The sequence below is a fragment of the Anomaloglossus baeobatrachus genome, chromosome 9 (genome assembly GCF_048569485.1).
Source record: "Anomaloglossus baeobatrachus isolate aAnoBae1 chromosome 9, aAnoBae1.hap1, whole genome shotgun sequence".
Classification (NCBI taxonomy): domain Eukaryota; kingdom Metazoa; phylum Chordata; class Amphibia; order Anura; family Aromobatidae; genus Anomaloglossus; species Anomaloglossus baeobatrachus.
Genome location: NC_134361.1, coordinates 79056254 through 79079551, shown reverse-complemented (window position 1 = coordinate 79079551; position 23298 = coordinate 79056254). Strand labels below are relative to the sequence as shown.

Here is a 23298-nt window from a genome sequence, read left to right as displayed (position 1 = left end):
CCTCTGGCACTGTTGCCCAGAGTGTTACGCAAGATCAGGGCCGACTGCCGCCGCGCCATCCTCGTCGCTCCAGACTGGCCGAGGAGGTCGTGGTACCCGGATCTGTGGCATCTCACGGTCGGCCAACCGTGGGCACTGCCAGACCGACCAGACTTGCTGTCTCAAGGGCCGTTTTTCCATCTGAATTCTGCGGCCCTCAACCTGACTGTGTGGCCATTGAGTCCTGGATCTTAGCGTCTTCAGGATTATCTCAAGAGGTCATTGCCACCATGAGACAGGCTAGGAAACCAACGTCCGCCAAGATCTACCACAGGACGTGGAAAATATTCCTGTCGTGGTGCTCTGCTCAGGGTTTCTCTCCCTGGCCATTTGCCTTGCCCACTTTTCTGTCCTTTCTTCAATCCGGATTGGAAAAGGGTTTGTCGCTAGGCTCCCTTAAGGGACAAGTCTCTGCGCTCTCTGTGTTTTTTCAGAAGCGCCTGGCCAGACTCCCACAGGTACGCACGTTCCTGCAAGGGGTTTGTCACATCGTCCCTCCTTACAAGCGTCCGTTAGAACCCTGGGATCTGAACAGGGTGCTGATGGTTCTTCAGAAACCACCGTTCGAGCCAATGAGGGATATTTCGCTCGCACGCCTTTCGCAGAAAGTGGTTTTTCTAGTAGCAGTCACTTCACTTCGGAGAGTGTCTGAGCTAGCAGCGTTGTCATGCAAAGCTCCTTTCCTGGTGTTTCACCAGGACAAGGTGGTTCTGCGTCCGGTTCCGGAATTCCTCCCTAAGGTGGTATCCCCCTTTCATCTCAATCAGGATATCTCCTTACCTTCTTTTTGCCCTCATCCAGTTCACGAGTGTGAAAAGGATTTGCACTTGTTAGATCTGGTGAGAGCACTCAGACTCTACATTTCTCGTACGGCGCCCCTGCGCCGCTCGGATGCACTCTTTTGTCCTTGTCGCTGGCCAGCGTAAAGGGACACAAGCTTCCAAATCAACCCTGGCTCGGTGGATAAAGGAACCAATTCTCGAAGCTTATCGTTCCTCGGGGCTTCCGGTTCCCTCAGGGCTGAAGGCCTATTCTACCAGGGCCGTGGGAGCGTCCTGGGCCTTGCGACACCAGGCTACGGCTCAGCAGGTGTGTCAGGCAGCTACCTGGTCGAGCCTGCACACTTTCACGAAACACTATCAGGTGCATACCTATGCTTCGGCAGATGCCAGCCTAGGTAGGCAAGTCCTTCAGGCGGCGGTTGCCCACCTGTAGGACGGAGCCGTTACGGCTCTATTATGAGGTATTATTTACCCACCCAGGGACTGCTTTTGGACGTCCCAATTGTCTGGGTCTCCCAATGGAGCGCCAAAGAAGAAGGGAATTTTGTTTACTTACCGTAAATTCCTTTTCTTCTAGCTCCAATTGGGAGACCCAGCACCCGCCCCTGTTTTTGTGTACACATGTTGCTCACGTTGAATGGTTTCAGTTCTCCGATATTCCTTCGGATTGAATTTACTTTAAACCAGTTTATAATTTTTTCCTCCTTCTTGCTTTTGCACCAAAACTGAGGAGCCCGTGGCAGCACGGGGGGTGTATAGGCTGAAGGGGAGGGGCTTTACACTTTTAGTGTAATACTTTGTGTGGCCTCCGGAGGCATAGCTATACACCCAATTGTCTGGGTCTCCCAATTGGAGCTAGAAGAAAAGGAATTTACGGTAAGTAAACAAAATTCCCTTCTTCTTATAGTTCCGTATTGGGAGACCCAGCACCCTCCCTGTTGCCTGTTGGCAATTTCTTGTTCCGCGTGTTATCACCGGCTGTTGTCGTGGACAGAGTCTCCGGTTGTTCCGGCTCTTGCTCTGTTCTACTTGTGGGTGGCTATTCTCCTTCAGCTTTTGCACTAAACTGGCTGGGACTGGCTCACCAGGGGGTGTATAAGCTCAGAGGGAGGAGCTACACTTTTAGGTGTAGTACTTTGTGTGTCCTCCGGAGGCAGAAGCAAAACACCCAAGGTCTGGGTCTCCCAATACGGAACTATAAGAAAAAGAATTTACGGTAAGTAAACAAAATTCTCTTTTTTTCCGCGGCATCCGTTGCATAGGTTTTTGAGCCGGATTGTGCCGCACTGCAAAAAACAGATGTGTGAAAGCAGCCTAAAGGTGGTGTCACACACAGCGACAACGACAACGACGTCGCTGATACGTCACCATTTTCTGTGACGTTGCAGCGACGTCCCGTCGCTGTCGCTGTGTGTGACATCCAGCAACGAGCTGGCCCCTGCTGTGAGGTCGCAGCTCGTTGCTGAATGTCCAGCTTCATTTTTTGGTCGTCGCTCTCCCGCTGTGACGCACAGATCGCTGTGTGTAACAGCGAGAGAGCGACGAAATGAAGGGAGCAGGAGCTGGCGTCTGGCAGCTGCGGTAAGCTGTAACCAAGGTAAACATCGGGTAACCAAGGTGGTTACCCGATATTTACCTTCGTTACCAGCCTTCGCCGCTCTCACGCTGCCAGCGCCGGCTCCTGCTCTCTGCACATGTAGCTGCAGTACACATCGTGTAATTAACCTGATGTGTACTGTAGCTAGGAGAGCAGGGAGCCAGCGCTCAGTGTGCGCGGCTCCCTGCTCTCTGCACATATTGCAGCACAGCGACGCGTGTCGTTATTATCGCTGCTTCGGCTGCTGTGTTTGACAGCTAAGCAGCGATTATAACAGCGACTTACAAGGTCGCTGCTACGTCACCATTTTGGTGACGTAACAGCGACGTCGTTTAGTGTGACCCCAGCTTTACAGTTGAGAAAACAACGAATGAGCCCCCCCCCCCCCCATTGTGTGGATCAATAGGATAAAAATTGTGTACCTTTACAGCTGGTAATTTAGATCATTCAATGAATATGCCTGCTACTCCACCCTCTGAATCAAAATGACTCCGGGCTTACTTGAGAAATTTAGTAGAAGGAGAAATAAATTTGCAGTTTCACTTGGGTGCTGCTATAACCCAGAATGAACAGGATCTGGTGGTATAGAAAAAAAAAAGACTTTTATTTTTGACAACGCATTTTGGACTTGATCCAGCATCTCCATCATATAAACAGGCAAAGACCTTTGGAACTTTTATACTAAGTAGCTGTGATGTAATCATGTCCCTGGATGAGCTAAAATTAATTACTTTTAAAATACAACTGAAAAATATACACATTATATCACAAAAGTGAGTACATCCCTCGCATTTTGGAAAAATACATAGCTAATATGCTTTTTTTTTCATGCTTTTTTTTCATGCTTTTTTCTTCATGCTGCTTATCTATTGAGATTAGTGAAAAAAGCAGGAACAATTGACATGTTGCTTCTTATTTCAGCAACAAAAGAAGCAACGTGGGCACAGCAAGTCACGATTCTCAGACTTTTGCTGGGATGCTTCTTCCTTGCTTTTTATTGATTAAAAAAAGCAAGGAAAAAAGCATAGAAAAAAATAATTGGGGGTTGCAAGGCCTAAGTGTTTTAACATCTTTTACATCTTGCTACAAACTCATTCAGCTCATTGGCTGCAGGAAGGTAATATCTGGTTGGAAGTACAAACACTTAAAAGGAATCTGTCAGCAGGTATTTTTGCCATACAATCTGAGAGCAGCATGAGGTAGGGGCTGAGAAACTGATTTCAGAGATGTCACTTATCAGGCTGTGTGCTTGTTGTTTCACTGCAATGAGTGTTTTATCAGCAAGAGATTATCAATGCTGGACTAGGTACCCATATGAATCCCTGGTCCAATCACTCATCCAGCACGGATCAGCAGCTCACTGTCAATAGACAATGTACACAGAGAGCTGTGGTGTGGGTGGTGTTAGCTTTCGATTGCTAAAAACAAATTCTGTCACAGTTAGGGGTACTTTGCACGCTGCGACATCGCAAGCCGATGCTGCGATGTCGAGCGCGATAGTCCCCGCCCCCGTCGCAGCAGCGATATCTTGTGATTGCTGGCGTAGCGAACATTATCGCTACGGCAGCTTCACATGCACTTACCTGCCCTGCGACGTTGCTCTGGCCGGCAATCCGCCTCCTTCCTAAGGGGGCGGGTCGTTCGGCATCACAGTGACGTCACACGGCAGGCGGCCAATAGCAGCGGAGGGGCGGAGATGAGCGGGATGTAAACATCCCGCCCACCTTCTTCCTTCCGCATTGCAGCCGGGACGCAGGTAGGAGAAGTTCCTCATTCCTGCGGCTTCATACACAGCGATGTGTGCTGCCGCAGGAATGAGGAACTACATCGTACCTGTCGCTGCACCGGCATTATGGAAATGTCGGAGCCTACACCAATGATACGATAATGACGCTTTTGCGCTCGTTAATCGTATCAAAAAGGATTTGCACACTATGATATCGACTGCAACGCCGGATGTGCGTCAATTTCGATTTGACCCCACCGACATCGCACCTGTGATGTCGTAGTGTGCAAAGCCCGCCTTACTGCACCCAATTAGCTAAGTGACACATCGCTGGAATCAGAGTCTCTGTCTCTACATTATGCTGCTCTTAGATGAAGAAGCAAAAACCTGATGATAGATTCTCTTTAACACCGTGTCCTCCTCCCAGAGTCTCTGTGTCCCTCAACGAACATGACAATAAAGGAGTCTATGGTAAATAATTAAAAAAAAAAAAATCCATTTTCCTGTGCCATGTTCATGTAAGTTCACATAATTTTCGATTTTGTCCAGTATACCAGGATATTCCCTATTTATAGTGACTGTGGACAGATTTGCCGTCTAACCTTTTGTCTTCTGTTCTTTCCCTACATGTGCAGATGAAGTAGCTGGAAGCCATGGTACAGACAGCGAAACAAGTGATGAAACCTCCTGCCATACATTATCCTGGGAGAATCCCTTGTGGGCTGAGGTTAAGCACAGTGTGAAAGAACATCTATTCTACAGCAACGTCTTTCCAGAAAGTTTAACGCAGATGTTTGACTATAAACACAAGGAGATTCTGCAGCAATACAACCTCCACCCAGCAAAAGTCACAGACCTGAGGCCATGGCCAAGCCTTCCCGGTGCCAGCCGGCCTGGCCACTATGAACTCACCATACTGGGTAAGTACTAAAATCGAGGTTCCTGTAAAAAGTTTGTGCTTATTCACTACTGCATTTATTTGTATGTAACAATTCAACCTAATTGGGTGGCATGGTGACTCAGTGGTTAGCACTGCAGCCTTGTGGTGGCTCAGTGGTTAGCACTGCAGTCTTGCAGCGCTGGGCTCCTGGGTTCAAATCCCACCAAGGACAACATCTGCAAGGAGTTTGTATGTTCTCCCCGTGTTTGTGTGGGTTTCCTCCGGGTACTCCAGTTTACTCCCACACTTCAAAAACATACTCATAGGGAACCTAGATTGTGAGCCCCAATGGGGACAGTGTTGCCATCAGGGTGGATTTGATTTAAATCTAACTGATTTAAATCACGATTTAAATCACTAGTCAGTAAGGCTTGATTTTAATCAGTGATTTAAATCAAAGTTTCTACCTAAACTAGTTCTTGCTACTTTAACATGCAAGTAGATGAAGATTTTTAGAATCACTTTTTATATTACTTTTTTCTCCCCAGTTTAATGGGTTAATCATTCATATTTGGACACCACTGTTCTGTTGTACTTAGGAAGGAGAAAAATAATCCTGACCTTAATAACAATTTAAATAGATTTATTCAACTGAAACAATAACAACATTACAGCATAAGTTATTTGCTTAAACAAACATCCATGTTTGTTAACTAATTTGGCTAAACAAAATATATATATATATTTTAAGAAACTTAGACTGTCAGCCCAGCCGACACATGAAAAACTTAAATACTACTGTCCCTGCTGTCCTCTGTAGCTCACTTGTCGTCATCTTCATCATCATCTTCTTCTTTGTTCCTATTCATAATCTGGAAAAGAAAAACAAGCTTTCCTGCTTTATTGGGTCCCAACCGATTTCTCAATTTAGAATGAATGAGTCCAAAGGAAGAGAATATTCTTTCAACGCCTGCAGAAGAAGCTACTGCTGTTAAAAGTGAAATCATTACTTGAACAGTCTCTAAATCCAAGCGCTTAAGTGACTTCCACCAGTTTACTGGTATGACCTGCCTTAAAATATCTTCAGCAAACATATATTTCTTGAATGGTTCCCCCTTAGCTCTGAAGTTTATTATAGTTGGCATTAAAGATGGATGATTGCGGGATACCCATGTCATAGCTAACTCCTCTTCCTCAGGACTTAGGTTTTGACCCTGATATTGGATATTGACAATATTTGACAAAAAATGAGCTGGAGTCAGTGCTTGTCCCATTTGTTTGTTTACTGCTTGTAATTTAATTCTGTCCATGTGTAGTTCTGTTTTTAAGTGTTCACTCAGTTCCTTCCAAATTTCAACAGCATCCGCAATAAAACAGCTATTTTTCTGTATTTTGTTTAAAGCTTGAGAGATGGGTTTCAGGAAGCTCAGCATATGTTCAACATTTCTCTTAAGCCCAATGTTGAGGATTTTGGCCGTGACAGTGCCATCTATTTTATCTTGATTTTCTTCACAAAGTGTCATCAGAATAGGCCAGTTTTTGATATACTGCTCAAAACAGTCCACCACAGAGTTCCATCTAACATCTTGTGGGAGCGTTGGCTTGGTTCCACCCATCCTTTTCAGAGCTGCTGCAGCAAAATGATTATTACGGAAGTATTTAGCAATTTCAACAACATTAGCCTTTATTTCTGGAACAATTAAGTCTTTGGCTAAGAGGTGCAGCAAATGAGCACTGCAACCATATGTTATTAGCAGCTTTGTATTCCCTCCCTGCTCTTCTAAATCTCTTCTCATCTTGGATACGTTTGCAGCATTGTCAGTGACCAAACTGCGTACTAGACATTTGAATTTTTGTTCACATGTCGTTATAGCTTTTACTGCCACTTCTTGTAAGTATTCTGCTGTGTGTGCATTTCCTGACGTATCAGTTGTTTGTGCAAGGAAGACTTTACCTTCTTCTGTTGTTATACAAGCACATACAATAGGATCATTGTGGACATTACTCCACCCATCAATACTTAGGTTAACAATTTTACCCTCCAGAGCTGTTGCACATTGCTCCATTTCTCTGTCATACACTTGATCCAGCAGTTTCCCTGCAACATCAGCTCTGCTGGGTGGACTGTATCCTGGTCTCAGTGACTGAACCATATTAATGAAATGTGGGTTCTCAGTCAGACGTAAAGAAGAGTTTGTTGCATAAATAAACTGGGCAATTTTTTCATCAATCAGCTCTTTTTCTAATCTGCTAGTTCTTATCACAAACCTATCTATGGTGGTTCCAGGAGGTAAAGGTTTTTTCTTCCTTTTGGGTGATGGTGATATGTGGCTGTGGGTGTCTGATGATGATGCTGCTGCTAATGAAGCACTATCCTGGATGGATAACTCTGAAACTGTAGAACAGGATGATGGTGATCTTGGAGGTGGATAGTTTCCAGAATCCATGAATTTCCCTAAACAAAAAAAGTCAATGCTGTTATTTTATTGTTTATTATACAATTTCTGCTAATTGTACACAACACATCACTGCCCCTGCCCCAAAAGGAATATTTGTTTTTCTTCATAACTGTACCAAATGACAGTAACATGCAGTAATAATAAGAAATATAACTTTTCTCACACATGACAGTTCAGTCTTTAGAAATAGGATTCAATAAAAATGTTTACCAACCTGAAGATCCTGCCTGTTCAGAAGTGTTTCTTTGGTCATCTTCATCACCGCACTTCTCATGATGTTGCCTCATTCGCGCCACCAGGCCTTGCATCTCTTTGTTGCATCGTTTGCATTTTGCACGCATGCCTGCCTTACCGATAGGCGAAGGAGCTTCATTAAAATATTCCCAAACTGGGTCTCTTTTACGGCCTGCTGCCATTATAAGGAAAGAATGTAATAAACCTCAGATCGTACACACAAACAGATCCAGACTTGTCTGTCTGTGGCTATGCTGCAGTATTGTGCTCAAAGTTTCACTTTCATTTTCTTGTCTGCTTGCCCTTCCTCCTCCTCACACTTAGATTCACATTCTTCTTGTGTTGTGCAGATCTATTCCACTCCAAACAATCAGAAACATATTGTCTAACTTCTTGGACTTGGCACTGAAGGGGTTGATTCTGTATTCATAGGTTTGTAGAATAGGATTAAGGTATTTTTCTCAACTCTGTTCATGTTGTAATATTTTTGCCGTGAAGAAGAGGCTGGGACCTCTGCGGAGTCAAATTCAGTTTTGAGAACTGCGTAAGTAAAGCGAGCGTCTGTGATAATATAGGAGAGAAATTGCCCACTAATCCTACAAAAACCTCTGGAAGAGCATGGCATTGTGAATGTTACACATATACAGCCTTTATTCTACTGAGTTAAACAACTCAGCTTTATCTCATGATGGAAGAACCTTTGGATGGTAAAATATTTTCCTCAAAAAGCAGTTTATTGAAAAAAAATCCGATTTAAATCAAAAAAATCCGATTTAAATAAAAAAAATCCGATATTTTTTTTTTTTTTTTTTAAAAAACATTGATTTTTATCCACCCTGGTTGCCATTGTATGTAAAGTGCTGTGGAATTAACAGCACTATATAAATGAATAAAACATTATTATATATTACATAATTCATCACATATTGTACCTTTTTAGGTTTTTGATTTGTTTTCTTTTTGGTTCTGTGGGACACATTGTAATTTTGTATGATACCATTCCTTTTACCATACAAGTGAGGTGCAATTGTAAAAAAAAAATTATAATTTTGCCATGTTTTGGGGATTTTTATTTTAAGGGCATGGTGCAATCAGTGGGGAAAGCAGACAAAATTTAGCTTTATTAGTGTGAAAAAGTTGTGCAAACCAGAATTCCCTATTGCCTGACCACGATGTTAGTTTTTGTTTGTTTTTTTTGTTCTGTCTTAAATATAAGCAAACCAGCATATACCGTATTTTTCGGACTATAAGATGCACTCGACTATAAGACGCACCCTTGTTTTAGAGGAGGAAAAAATAGAAAAAAAATAAAATTAAAGTAAAAGAATGTGGTCATGACACACTGTTATTTTAATGCTGACTGTTACTGAGGTAATAATATCCCCAAATACTGTCCTCATATCCCCCATTCTGGGTACCTTCCAGGTATATATGGCCCCCATCGTGGAATATGTATGCTCCCCATCATTATATGTGTGATCCTCCAGTCTGGTGTGTGTGTGTGTGTGTGTGTGTGTGTGTGTGTGTGTGTGTGTGTGTGTGTGTGTGTGGTTATATTGTGCGTGTGTATATATATAGAGTTATATACTGTGTGTGTGTGTGTGTATAGTTATATAGTGTGTGTGTAGGTATATAGTTATATACTGTGTGTGTCTGTGTGTGTATATAGTTATATAGTGTGTGTGTGTGTGTGTGTGTATATAGTTATATATTGTGGGTGTGTGTGTATATAGTTATATAGTGGGTGGGTGTGTGTGTGTGTGTGTCTGTGTGTGTGTGTGTGTGTAAATATATATATATGATCCAACCCCATCCAGGTGTACAGTAATGCCTTTATATATTATTTATTGCCTTACTTTTACTGATGTGATGCTCACCATGCTTCAGTTTGGTCCTGGCATTACAAACAAAGTCTCACATATCTGAAGGACCTGCAGTGATGTAATGGAGAGGCGGGCACTGTGCTGTTCTGTGCTGCTCTGGCCACCCCTCTGCATTACATCACTGTAAGTCCTTGTTAGCTACGGGAGACTGTTTCTAGGGTAAAGGCAGCAGGAGCAAAGTGAGTAATTTGAGCCCTCAGCACAAAGACTGCGGCTGTGCTGTGAAGGTATGCGTGCTCTGGCCCGGACACTGCAGTGATGTGCAGTTCCCCCGGGCCAGACATGACTGCAGCGTCCCCCTGCTCCTGCCTCCTACACAGTGGACACACAGTCTCCCCAGCCACTGCAGGAAGCCGGCGTCTGGAGCTCCCACGTGTGACCGCTGTTTACATTAAACAAGTATTCATTAGCTGCTCCTCACACCCGCTGACTGCAGAGAGAGGTGGGCGGGGAGCAGCTAATGAATATTCGTTTACTTTAAGCAGCGGACACACGTGGTTTCTCCAGCGCCGGCTTCCTGTAGCTGCGACCCTCCCTGCCTCCTATGATCCCACTGCATAGCGCGGACTCCCCACAGCTCCCTACCCCGCAGCTTCAGACCATAAGACGCACCCCACACTTTCCTCCCAAATTTGGAGGAAAAAAAAGTGCGTCTTATGGTCCGAAAAATACGGTATTGCCTTTAATAGCGTATCATTTTATTTTTACCTTTCATATTGATAGATTTTGTTTCAAAACTATATCAGAATCTGGGATTCCTAATCTCGTTCCTCACTTTGTTTATACTGTACTGCATTTCCTATAAGATAATCAAAATTCTCTTAATTATAACTGCATCATTACAAATATTATAATAAAAAAATAGCTCCACTATTCTATATCTATAAAGAATATAAAAAATGTGGACCAATTGACACAATTTTCAAGTAATAATTTTAAAATCAATATTTTTTATTCAAATTTTTTTTTTTTTAAGACCATAATTAAAAAGGAAAATACCACCAGTGTAGAAGAAAACAAATAAGGCCAGAATAAAAAAATCCACTTCTCAACAATCAAGTATATATTATACACCATACAAATAACTGAAGAAGGTGACGAAACGTGCGTCGGAGGCAGGAGGTAGACACATGGGCCAGGAGTCATTTAGATAAGTAAGTACACAGCATTGTGTTGGTCAATAGTGCCGTAATTATAATGGTTTAACTGTTTACATTGCTTGGATAGCTGCTAATCCACGGTGCACTTTATTAGGCTCAGTTGGGGCCATTATAGTTGACACTTGGAAAATACAGCAGGAATGACTATTATAGTGGTTATTAGTGAATAGGTTATTGCAGTGAACACTATTGCACTTTACATATATTATATATTTGCAGTCTGTGTATTTAATATTTATTACTGATATTTGAGATCTGCCATTTATAATCAGTTATTTGTAAGCTGTATAATATATACTTGATTGTTGAGATTAGTGGATTTTTTTTTATTCTGCCCTTATTTGTTTTCTTCTACACTGGGTGGTATTGTCCTTTTTAATTATGGTTTTTAAAAAAAAAATTGAATATTGATTTTAAAATTATTACTTGAACATTGTGTCAATTGGTCCACATTTTTTATATTCTTTATAGATACAGAATAGTGGATCTATTTTTTGCATTTCCTATAAGCAGATTTATTAAAGAGTTTGCATTTTATTCAACAGGTATAAATCAGGACATAGCGATAGATGTGTCTTTACCGATGTTTGAAAACTTTAGTTTATTTGGTATAAACTATCTGCCCAGTCCTCTCTGTGCTGGAGCAAGTAGCAGTGATGAGATTCAAGAGCGCCTTTGGCTTTCTCTTCAAGGTAAGAAACGCAAATTAAAGCTCAGTGATGAGTGATGTCACATTACTGTGTAGTATCGACAAGTGGTCCGCAAAAATATTTTTGCTTCCCTAATGTCCATTTTGGTAGTGTGTGGTAGCCAGACCAGGGCTGTGAAAACTTCCTTGGCCTGCACTCCAATGCCGACATCAGATTTTTTATGACTAGTTTTTACAGCTGTGGGCCGATTGCAAAGAAGTACCAAACTAAGTACACACCAGACAAGGGCCAGGCAAACATTCTCGGCCGGCACTCGAATGCCAACATCATGGGTGCCTCTTGTGATTACAAAGACTAGGAAGTTCACACTGCCGTGGTCTGGCTGCCACGTAGTACGGAAGTACACGCCAGACTACTGAGGTGCGAAGCTTTCTGCTTAACTCTACTATTGACCTTATGCTATCTAATGATAGGCACAGCGCAGCACTTGTCACATGAAAGCACCACACTGTAAACCAGGCTGAGAGGAGAGTAAAGTGACATCTGGCCATGTGTGCCCAGACTGCTGCCACTCAGAGAGGCAGCCCTGCCGCCACTAGTGACATGCCCTACACAGTGCGTCCGATATCTGTCTCCAGACCACAAGGATCAAAGCCAGAACATCAATAAAGGTATACAGTTAGGTCCAGAAATATTTGGACAGTGACACAATTTTCGCGAGTTGGGCTCTGCATGCCACCACATTGGATTTGAAATGAAATCTCTACAACAGAATTCAAGTGCAGATTGTAACGTTTAATTTGAAGGTTTGAACAAAAATATCTGATAGAAATTGTAGGAATTGTACACATTTCTTTACAAACACTCCACCTTTTAGGAGGTCAAAAGTAATTGGACAAATAAACCAAACCCAAACAAAATATTTTTATTTTCAATATTTTGTTGCGAATCCTTTGGAGGCAATCACTGCCTTAAGTCTGGAACCCATGGACATCACCAAACGCTGGGTTTCCTCCTTCTTAATGCTTTGCCAGGCCTTTACAGCCGCAGCCTTCAGGTCTTGCTTGTTTGTGGGTCTTTCCGTCTTAAGTCTGGATTTGAGCAAGTGAAATGCATGCTCAATTGGGTTAAGATCTGGTGATTGACTTGGCCATTGCAGAATGTTCCACTTTTTTGCACTCATGAACTCCTGGGTAGCTTTGGCTGTATGCTTGGTGTCATTGTCCATCTGTACTATGAAGCGCCGTCCGATCAACTTTGCGGCATTTGGCTGAATCTGGGCTGAAATTATATCCCGGTACACTTCAGAATTCATCCGGCTACTCTTGTCTGCTGTTATGTCATCAATAAACACAAGTGACCCAGTGCCATTGAAAGCCATGCATGCCCATGCCATCACGTTGCCTCCACCATGTTTTACAGAGGATGTGGTGTGCCTTGGATCATGTGCCGTTCCCTTTCTTCTCCAAACTTTTTTCTTCCCATCATTCTGGTACAGGTTGATCTTTGTCTCATCTGTCCATAGAATACTTTTCCAGAACTGAGCTGGCTTCATGAGGTGTTTTTCAGCAAATTTAACTCTGGCCTGTCTATTTTTGGAATTGATTAATGGTTTGCATCTAGATGTGAACCCTTTGTATTTACTTTCATGGAGTCTTCTCTTTACTGTTGACTTAGAGACAGATACACCTACTTCACTGAGAGTGTTCTGGACTTCAGTTGATGTTGTGAACGGGTTCTTCTTCACCAAAGAAAGTATGCGGCGATCATCCACCACTGTTGTCATCCGTGGACGCCCAGGCCTTTTTGAGTTCCCAAGCTCACCAGTCAATTCCTTTTTTCTCAGAATGTACCCGACTGTTGATTTTGCTACTCCAAGCATGTCTGCTATCTCTGATGGATTTTTTCTTTTTTTTCAGCCTCAGGATGTTCTGCTTCACCTCAATTGAGAGTTCCTTAGACCGCATGTTGTCTGGTCACAGCAAAAGCTTCCAAATGCAAAACCACACACCTGTAATCAACCCCAGACCTTTTAACTACTTCATTGATTACAGGTTAACGAGGGAGATGCCTTCAGAGTTAATTGCAGCCCTTAGAGTCCCTTGTCCAATTACTTTTGGTCCCTTGAAAAAGAGGAGGCTATGCATTACAGAGCTATGATTCCTAAACCCTTTCTCCGATTTGGATGTGAAAACTCTCATATGGCAGCTGGGAGTGTGCACTTTCAGCCCATATTATATATATAATTGTATTTCTGAACATGTTTTTGTAAACAGCTAAAATAACAAAACTTGTGTCACTGTCCAAATATTTCTGGACCTAACTGTATACACCCCGCAGAGAGAGAAGCTTACAGAAGCAGGGTAGGTAGCAGAAGTATATTAGGAAAGTGTTAGTTAGGAATAGTTAGGACAAATGAAAGGGAGTCACATTAGTACTAGAAAACCTATTTAATGGAAGTCAGAGAGCTTCATTCTAAGTATCATAGATTTTCAATGAGAAAGTGACTTCTGGCCACAGAGACGCTGTAGTGAATTAACAGGTCACAGCTGTGGTCATGTGACACAGAAGAGGATGATTGTATCACTAGAAACGGCAGAAGACACTGACCACTAAGCATTTGAATGCAGGCAGTGGGCATTCATTACTAATTAACTAACGAATAGGGAATTTAATAAAAAAAAAAAAAACCTGCTGAGGTTGTCCTTAACCATTGATGCCTTGTCTTTATTATAAGGCATCAATATTAGAAGTGCATATCTGCTTTACAGGAATTACATTTTGGATTGTTTATTATATTTGCTGTAGTTTGACGTATTTTGAAGTTGTCTGAGTGTTTCAGAGCAGTGCACTCTCCTTAGGCCTTGTGCGCACGCTGCGTTTTTTGACACATTTGTGGTCCCAAAACTGCATGCATTTCCTTCCCCAGGAAAGTCATAGATTTAATTTTTGCTGTCCACACTTTGCAGCTTTTTTTTTTTCCCCACTGCGTTTTTGTGTTGACCATAAAAATGCAGCATTTCAATTCTTTCTGCATTTTTGCCAGTGTTATTGACCCTTGCAGTCAATAGATTTGACTTGAACGCACTGGTCAAAAATGCTGTAATAAAATGCATGCCGAGGGTGCGTTTTTTGGGACCAAAAACGTGCACCTTTGTGGTCACCACAAAGATGCAGCGTGCACACATAGCTGTATAGTCTCCTCACTTTCTGATTCCTGGCATGGCAGACTCTCTTGTGACAGCTCTGGTGAATATAATTGTAGTATTAGTCTAATATATAAAGCTCAGTGTAAGTATGTGTGTGTGTATGTCTGCTAAAGAAATTTGCACCGTCGCATTTACAGTCACGAAATTTTGCACAGACACCCCATGTGACTCAGGGAACGTCATATACTATGTTTTTATGGGAAAATTTAACCCCGTACTTTACAGTTACTCTCCAAACTCCTGCCTCCATTAAACTGAATAGAGGTGGGAGCTACAGGCTATTAATAGCAACTGTCAGTAGTTGCTATAGGAACAAAATAAACTGTTAGTATAAGAAGCTTATGTGTGAGGTAATATGAGATCAGTGGGGAGACGGATAGAGAGAGACAAGACGTGGAAAGAGACAGACTGGGAGAGGGACAAACTGGGAGAGGGACAGTTACTATCCCAGGCAACGCCCGGGTACTACAGCTAGTAGAACTATAAATCCAAGTACAAGTTCTGATGTAACACATTTAGCTATCATGTTATCTCTGTATTTATAAATAGAGAAACCTGGGCATTTGAACAAGCACACAGGCCCAGACAGGGAGAGCAGAGAGCTCTGATTAGGAGACTTGCTTTGAAATATGCCGGTCTGGTGATTTATAACTGCATCTCTTCAGAAAAGGTGAGTAAAGTGGGAGAGAAGTGAACAGATAACTGCTGTATAGAAATTAGTGGCCTGGAGAGTGGTAACTGGGATGTTAGGAGTGAACCACTTTCCACGAATGTTCTGCACACTTTCGGCCAGGGTTTGAGCAGCAGACAATAGTGGCCACTGGGCACCATGGAAATAAGCTAGACACTATGAAAGATTGTAGGATAATAACAGGATGGGAAAAGCAAGTCAATTATAAATTTGCTTATTTTTATCCTGGCTAATTAAAGCAATTTAAGAACTTTACAATATCCATTTAAGACCTTGTGCACACTTTGAGCATTTGTAAGCCCAAACCAGGAGTGGGTACTAATGTAGAGGTGGTGCCGGTGTTTCTATTATACTTTTCCTCCGATTGTTCCACTGATGGATTTAACTTGCAAATACTGAGGTAACAAACCTCACCAAATACTCAATGTCTGCACACGGCATAACTTTATTTTTAACCTTTGTTTTATTACATTAACTATTTCCTTCAATTTCAGGTGAGCTTATAGAATATGCGAGAACCCTGGACAGATTGCATGTCATCTGCATCTTGGATATATGTCACCTTGGAGAAAGCAGAGTGGAAGTTTGCTTAAACAGACTATACTATCCGACCATAGACAGCACTGATTAAACTATCCAGCTTCTCAATCATCTGTCTGTTTTCTGATGCACTTTGTCATTTATCGTATATTTTGAAGGCGTGATGAGATTTTTACTGTAATGTATTTTTAAACTTTTTAAGATCGTGTTGTAATATGGAAATATATCACCTGTAAAATGTGTTGGGGGGTTAGGTATGAATTGTATTTTTATTTATATTTTTTTTGTTTCTTGGTTCGCTTTTTACATTTTTAGTCTGAGGTGTTTTTTAGTACAAAGCACCATTCTCTTTTGTGTCGGAATAGGACTAAGCACATTCTCTCAGGTGGTGCGGACAATTCACTGTGATGTTCACAACACTTCCCATTTTTAAGAAAATCCACAGAATTCCCTCCGTCATACGATCCCTTGAAAGAAATTTCCATTTTGTAATCCCGTTATTCTCTGTAGCCCGATTTTCAACGATGAGGACCAACGGTCGGTAGTACTCATAGTCAGGCTGCTTTCACACATCCGTTTTTGCTGAGCGGCACAATACGGCGCTTTGCAGAAAAAACGCAACCGCTTTTTTTGCCGCCGGTTGCGTTTTTTCGAATTGTGCCGAATGGCCTTGCGTTGTGTCCGGTTTTTGCTAGATGCGGCATATTTAGCCCATGCGGCGGCCGGATGGAACGTTGCCTGGCACGTTTTTTTTGTGTGGTGAAAAAACCGCATTGCGCCGGATCCGGCGCGATTTACAATGCAAGTCTATGGACGCCGGATGCGGCGTCCTGCGGCAAAAAACGCATCCGGATGCGTTTTTTTTTAACTGCGCATGCTCAGTATCAAGCCGCATCCGTCAAAAAACGGACGGGCCGCATGGAAAAACTTATGCAACGGATCCGTTTTTTTCGCCGCTTCCGTTGCATAAGTTTTTGAGCCGGATTGTGCCTGATGCAAAAAAACTGATATGTGAAAGCAGCCTAATCGAAGCACACATTAACAAGAAAAAAAAACAAAACACTCTGGTCTTCTCAGCAGATATATTAAATACATCGACTGAGCCCCCAGACTAATGTTTATTGGGAACTTCAGACTGTCCTCTGACAGATGATGTTGGGGGTAAGAAAATTCAGGCCTTTAGCATCTCAACAACTGATCCCTTTGTTTGACATGAAAATAAGCAATAAGTATGCTATCTATGTGTATGGCCACCTAAAAAGCAAACTGTCAGTACATGTAATCTGAGAGCAGCATAATGTAGGGGCAGAGAGCCTGATTCCAGAGCAGTCACTTAATGGACCGTGTGTCCATAAATCTCAAATAATAAAACTCAATAATCTGTGTTTTATCAGCAGGAGATTATCACTACAGGTGTCTTGTGCCTCTCAGTCAACCAGCTCTGTGTAACGCCACCTGCATCACTGATTAGAAGCTTTCTCTTACTATACAGTGTACACAGAGAGATGCCAATCCGTGGTTTGGACAGGGTTATTCACAGGTCAGCATTCAGAGCACTGCTAGATCTGCAACAGAGAAATTAGTGATTGACTGTATCAACATAATAGCGTGCAGACTAGCAAGTGACACATCACTGGATGTGGGACCTACGTCATGCTGATCTCAAATTACATAAAAGAAATCTTGTGATAGATTCCCTTTTAACACTAATCTCTTCATCTCTGCCCCAGCTTTCCCTATAAGCACCAGGGCAATATCAATTAACCACTGCCCAAAACCATGCATACTTACATGTTGCACTGTTATAGCACCGGTGACCTGGCTTTTGTCCTATGGGTGTGTTGTGTCTGTGATGTATAGTCATGGTCCAAAATTTTGGCAGCCTTCAAATTGTTCCAGAAAATGAAATATTTCTCCCAGAAAATTATTGCAATTGCACATGTTTTGATATACACATGTTTATTTCCTTTGTGTGTATTGGAACAACACAAAAAAAGGACAAAAAAGGTAAATTGGATATAATTTCATACAAAACCCGAAAAATGGGCCTGACAAAATTGACACATTTCCAAAATTGTGGGTAAACAACTTTATTTCAAGCTGCTTGTTCAAACTTACCTATGGCAAGTAACCGGTGTGGGCAATATGAAAATCACACCTGAAACCAGATAAAAAGGGGAGAAGATAACGCAATCTGTACATTGTGTGTCTTTTTGTGCCACACTAAACATGGAGAACAGAAAGAGGAGAAAAGAACAGTCTGAAGACTTAACAACCAAAACTGTTGAAAAATATCAAGAATCTCAAGGTTCCAAGTCCATCTCTAGAGCTTTTTAGATCTTCCTTTGCAACATAATCAAGAAGTTTACTACCCATTGCACTGTAGCTAATCTCCGTGAATGGAAGAGAAAAATTGATGTAAGGTTGCAACGCAGGATAGTCCAGGTGGTGGATAAACAGCCCTAATCAAGTTTCAAAGAAATTCAAGCTGTCCTGCAGGCATCAGTGTCAGCGCAATCTATTCATCGACATTTGAATTAAATGAAAAACTATGGAGGAGACCCAGGAGGACCCCACTGCTGACAGACACATAAACAAAGCTAGATTGCAGTTTGCCAAAATGTATATGAGCAAACCAAAATCCTGGGAAAGTGTCTGGTGGACAGGTGAGACCAGGATTGAGCTTTTTGGTAAAGCACATCAAACTACTGTTTACTGAAAACAGAATGAGGCATACAGAGAAAAGAACACAGTACCTACAGTCACATACGGTGGAGGTTCAAGGATGTTTTGGGGTTGTTTTGCTGCCTCTGGCACTGGGTGATTTGACTGTATGCAAGGCATCATGAAATCTGAAGCTTGCCAAAGTATTTTGATCAGAATGTAGGGCCCTGTGTCAGAAAGCTGGGTTTGTGTCCTAGGTCATGGGTTTTACAGTAAAAGAATGACCCCAAGCATACTTAAAGAAGTCCCCAGAAGTGGATGGAAACAAAGTACTGGAGCGTTCTGAAGTGGCAGCAATAAGTCCGGATCTAAATCCCATTGAGGACCTGTGGAGTGATAGTAAAATTGTTGTTGGGAGAAGACTCCTTCAAATATGAGAGGTCTGAAGCAGTTTGCTGAAGAGGGGTCCAAAATTGCAAGTGAGACGCGCAGAGAGAAGCGTGTTGATGGTTATAGGAAGCTATTGTAGTTATTCCTAAGGGTGTGCATCCAAATATCAAGTTGAGGGTGGCAACAATTTTGTCCAGCCCATTTTTGGAATTTTGTGTGAAATTATGTCCAATTTGCCTTTTTTTTCCCCTTTTTTTTTTTTTGTTATTCCAATACATAAAAAGGAAATATGCATGTATAAAAAACACATGTAAATGCATAATTTATGGGAGAAATATTTCATTTTCTGAAAAATGTTTAGGGGTGCCAACACTTTTGCCCATGACTGTATATAGTATTATTTTTTAGTTTTTCAGTATTAAAACATTCATTTTTTTATTGTATCATTTGGCTTTATATTGCATGTATTCAGTTTATAAGGTGACTGGTTGTCTGCAATTATTTGTGTGTATGTGCGTGAACATCCACTCCTCAACAAAATCCTGCATCCAGCCTCAAAAGGAATCTTGTCACATCAACAGGATTTCTGGTTGTCTGATAAGACCTCATTGAGATGTCCTTTTTTAATTTGAGAAAAAAAACCTATTTAGTGTGTCTGTCTTTACTTTTATCATTTATCATTTTTTTTTGTCTGCAATGGCTCAAAACTGGATAAGGGTTGTTTTGTTTTTTTTTTTCTGTGGCTGCACGGTCTGCAAAAAAATACCAAAACTAACAAGTAAACGCCCAAATAGACAATAATGGGTAAGTACATTACCCATATAGAACATGTACATGAGAAATTCATATCGAGATGAGGCCTAGATGCAGATCCCACTAGATCGTATTTACGCAGCTTTCTCTATTCGCTTCTATGGAAGTTAACGGCGCAAGCAAGTTTGACCGTTTCATGTTGCAGTAAATCGAGGAGAGCAGCCACTTGTCCATTATTTTTTCCATCTGGGTTCACAAAGTCGGTGGTGACCTCAGGTGGATCAGTGGAGGCCCTGTCTGGATATAGTCTTAATATCTAATACTAGAATAGTCTTTTTGATTTGTTATCCAGACTTTACAATGGCTTTCCCATAGATAAGCCATAAATATTAGATTGATGGAGATCAGACCATCCAGAGCCTTGCGCTGATCAAGGGTCTTCTTCTTGTTTACATGGCCTTGCATGGTATTCGTATACTCCTCTGTCTCACTTTTTTGAGCGGTCATTCCAAATATTTTATGTCGTTCTCTTCCAGCAGCTGATCAGCAGAGGTGTGGATAGTCACAGATTTTTATTAATAGCTCATTTTAGGTTGGTTTCATACATCTGGCATACTAGATCTATAGACCATGATGTCTAGATTGGTTGCTGGTCTTCTGACCCGAACTCGACAACCTTTTAGGAATATGAGGTCGTGAATGTCGAACCTGTGAAGCCAGTAGAAGGATAAGCCATCAATATTAGATTGGTGGGGATCTGACCATCCATATCATCGCCGATCAAGGTTCTTGTTTACATGGCCTTGAATGGTATTTGTTTTCTCCACTGTCTCACTTTTTTGAATGGTCATTCCAAATATTTTATTCCATTCTCTTCCTTCTCTTCCAGCAGCTGATCAGTGGAGGTGTTGAGAGTCTCGAATTATGTTGATTGCTCACCCTAGACCGGTTTCATATGTCTGGCATACAAGGTCTCCAAACCATGATGTCTACATTGGTCGCCGGTCTCCTGACCTGAGCTTGATAGAGGAAGATATGAGGCCGTATTCTGGCAATGAATGTCTGATCTGTCTGTGAAGCCAGCGGAAGGATAAGCCAACAATATCAGATTGATGGGGATCAGACTATCCACATCCTCACTGATCAGTGGTCTTCTTCTTTTTGCATAGTATTAGTTTTCTCCGCTGTCATTCCAAAAATGTTATTGTTCCATTCTCTTCTAGCAGCTGATTGGCGGAGGCGTGGATAGTCTTGGATTATGGTATTAATGGCTCACCCTAGACTGGTTTCATATGTCTGGCAGACAAGGTCTCCAAACAACGATGTCTAAATTGGTTGCCGGTCTCCTGACCCAAGCTCGATAGCCTTTAAGGAAGCTATATGAGGCCGTACTCTGGCCGTGAGTGTCGGACCTGTGAAGCCAGTGGAAGGATAAGCCATACATTTATTTTTTTTCTAGCTGTATAACTCTCTAACAAAGATATTAAAAATGTTACAAATAATTTATGCATAGAAAATGAATTTGAGAGGTTTTTACATCTAACTTATTACCAGTATTCTTATTTCAGATGGATAAGAGCCATCCATTAAGAATTAAAATGGAGGGCATATCTTGACCAATTTGTGACACCTCAAAAAAATCAAGGCACTTCCATTAAATCTTTTTTGCACTTCTCGTACTTTCAGCAGGGATTTCAGATAGTATCACTGTCTCATGTAAAATGCCTTAAAAGAAGTAAAATTGTTATTTTCAATTTAATATTTTATACAAGATTAAATTTGTCATTTGTAGAATATTTGTATGTACTTATTTATTGGACAAAAAAAGTAATGTTAACACATTCCAAAATAATGCTGTCTTGCAATTTTTATTTGTTTTATGTGTATTTAATCCTTCCCAGTTCTTTTTTTTTTTTTTTTGGCGGGGGGGGGTTGTCTTTTTCCTAATTTTATTTTTTTTTTTGGTATTTGCTTACGTCCTTAATACAGAATTTGCAGACAGCTGGCAATAAACTGGAGCATAGAAAAGCACAAATCAGGATGACTTTCTTTTTTGTTGCTATGAATACATTTAAAGAGGGACAACCGTTTTGAGAATTCTGAATTTACAGACTGTGCTTATGGGCCAATCCTCTCTCCGTGCCCTACAGATATATTCTCTGTCTGGTGAGTGAGGGGACAATCCTTTTTCTGAAGGATGCTGTGTTGTTATGCTTTTGGCCCGTGGTTTGAGAGTGGTCCTTCATTCAAGGATAGAGGAATGGACGCTGAATTATACAGATGGCCGTTATGGCGACTTTACCCACTGGGAGGCAAGAAGGTTGATGTAACGTTTCTTTCTAAATTTCTCACTCATGAGTTTTAAAGCCCCACTCCATCGGTTTTATTTGGTGGGAGGGGTTTTCAGGGCTTGTGTGTTGCTTTTAGTCTAAGGTCTCTGCCCCAGTCTTCTACTCACCCACTATCGTTTTCATCCTTTTCCGTTGTCACTCCGGTCCATCGGCGCCATCTTCTGCCCGCAACGTGTGACTGGCCGTAAGTTAGACGTTACGTCAGAAGTAGAGTTGAGCGGACTTTTAATAATCCGGGTCCGGCGGATCCGTTGTGGGTTGGAACAGAAGTCCGGATCCGATGTATGTGAATGGGGAGAGAGCGAGAGAGAGAAGAAAAAAATCCCGGATCGTGCAGCTGGATTCCCGCGTCCGGGTCGGACCCGGATCTGACGCTGAAACCGCGCAGATCCGGATTTTGACAGTTCGGATCCGCTCAACACTAGTCACAAGCTCTCAATGCAAGTCTATGAGAGCCAGAACGAGGCTCTCATAGACTTTTGAGTTTTCCGCTTTCCATAAAATACTGAAAAAGCCGACATATCACAAATCGACTGGGAGTGAAAGGAATGACGCTGAAAACAGATAAAGGTGCCGGAGGGTGAATATAAAACAGGGCAGGGGGCGTAGATTAGAAGCACCACTCCAGCGGTAAAATTAAAAAAAACATTGGGTGGGGGTTTTAATATTTGTGCCAATCTTTTCAAAATAAATCCTGATCATAAAAGGTATAACGACATGGACGTTAATTATCGGTTCAGTTTAATGTTATTGTATCGCACAAATGAAAACCGCTGTCAGCAGAGCTGTATGCGCTGCTATTGCCCTGATAGTCTAACAGTCATCGTAAGCTAAACTAATCTTGGATTTTTGGCCACTAAAGAAAAGGAACTATTTGCTCGGCACAGTGGTGTTCAGCCAAGGTTTTATGTCGTCCATTTGTGCTTGCTACACAACAATTTTATGATCCTTTTTTAACTTCTGCTTAAAATGCATATGTTTATTAGTGTACGCGTCAGGGAAGATTACATTTTGTGAAATAACTGCTGAACTGTTTAGTTATATATTACTTGTGTGGCAGGAACTGTCCTGAAAGTATACAGAGATCAATTATTCCTAATAGCTTTCCCTCTCTACATCCATTTAAGTGTGCCATTTAACCCCTTCAGCCCCCAGCCTGTTTTCACCTTAAAGACCCGGCCATTTTTTGCAATTTTGACCAGTGTCACTTTGACAGGTTATAACTCTGGAACACTTCAACGGATCCTGGCGATTCTGAGATTGTTTTTTCGTGACATATTGTGCTTCATG

The 23298-nt window shown here is 41.8% G+C and overlaps 1 protein-coding gene across 1 annotated transcript in view; it reads left to right on the top strand.

The window, feature by feature from the left end:
- RADX (RPA1 related single stranded DNA binding protein, X-linked) overlaps window positions 1-19160 on the top strand; it is a 133159-nt gene extending 113999 nt beyond the window's left edge. Inside the window, 3 exon segments of the mRNA XM_075323818.1 lie at window positions 4780-5064; window positions 11306-11452; window positions 15805-19160. Coding sequence (XP_075179933.1) covers window positions 4780-5064; window positions 11306-11452; window positions 15805-15941 — 569 coding nt within the window. The 3' untranslated portion in view covers window positions 15942-19160.
- The last annotated feature ends 4138 nt before the right edge of the window (window positions 19161-23298 follow it).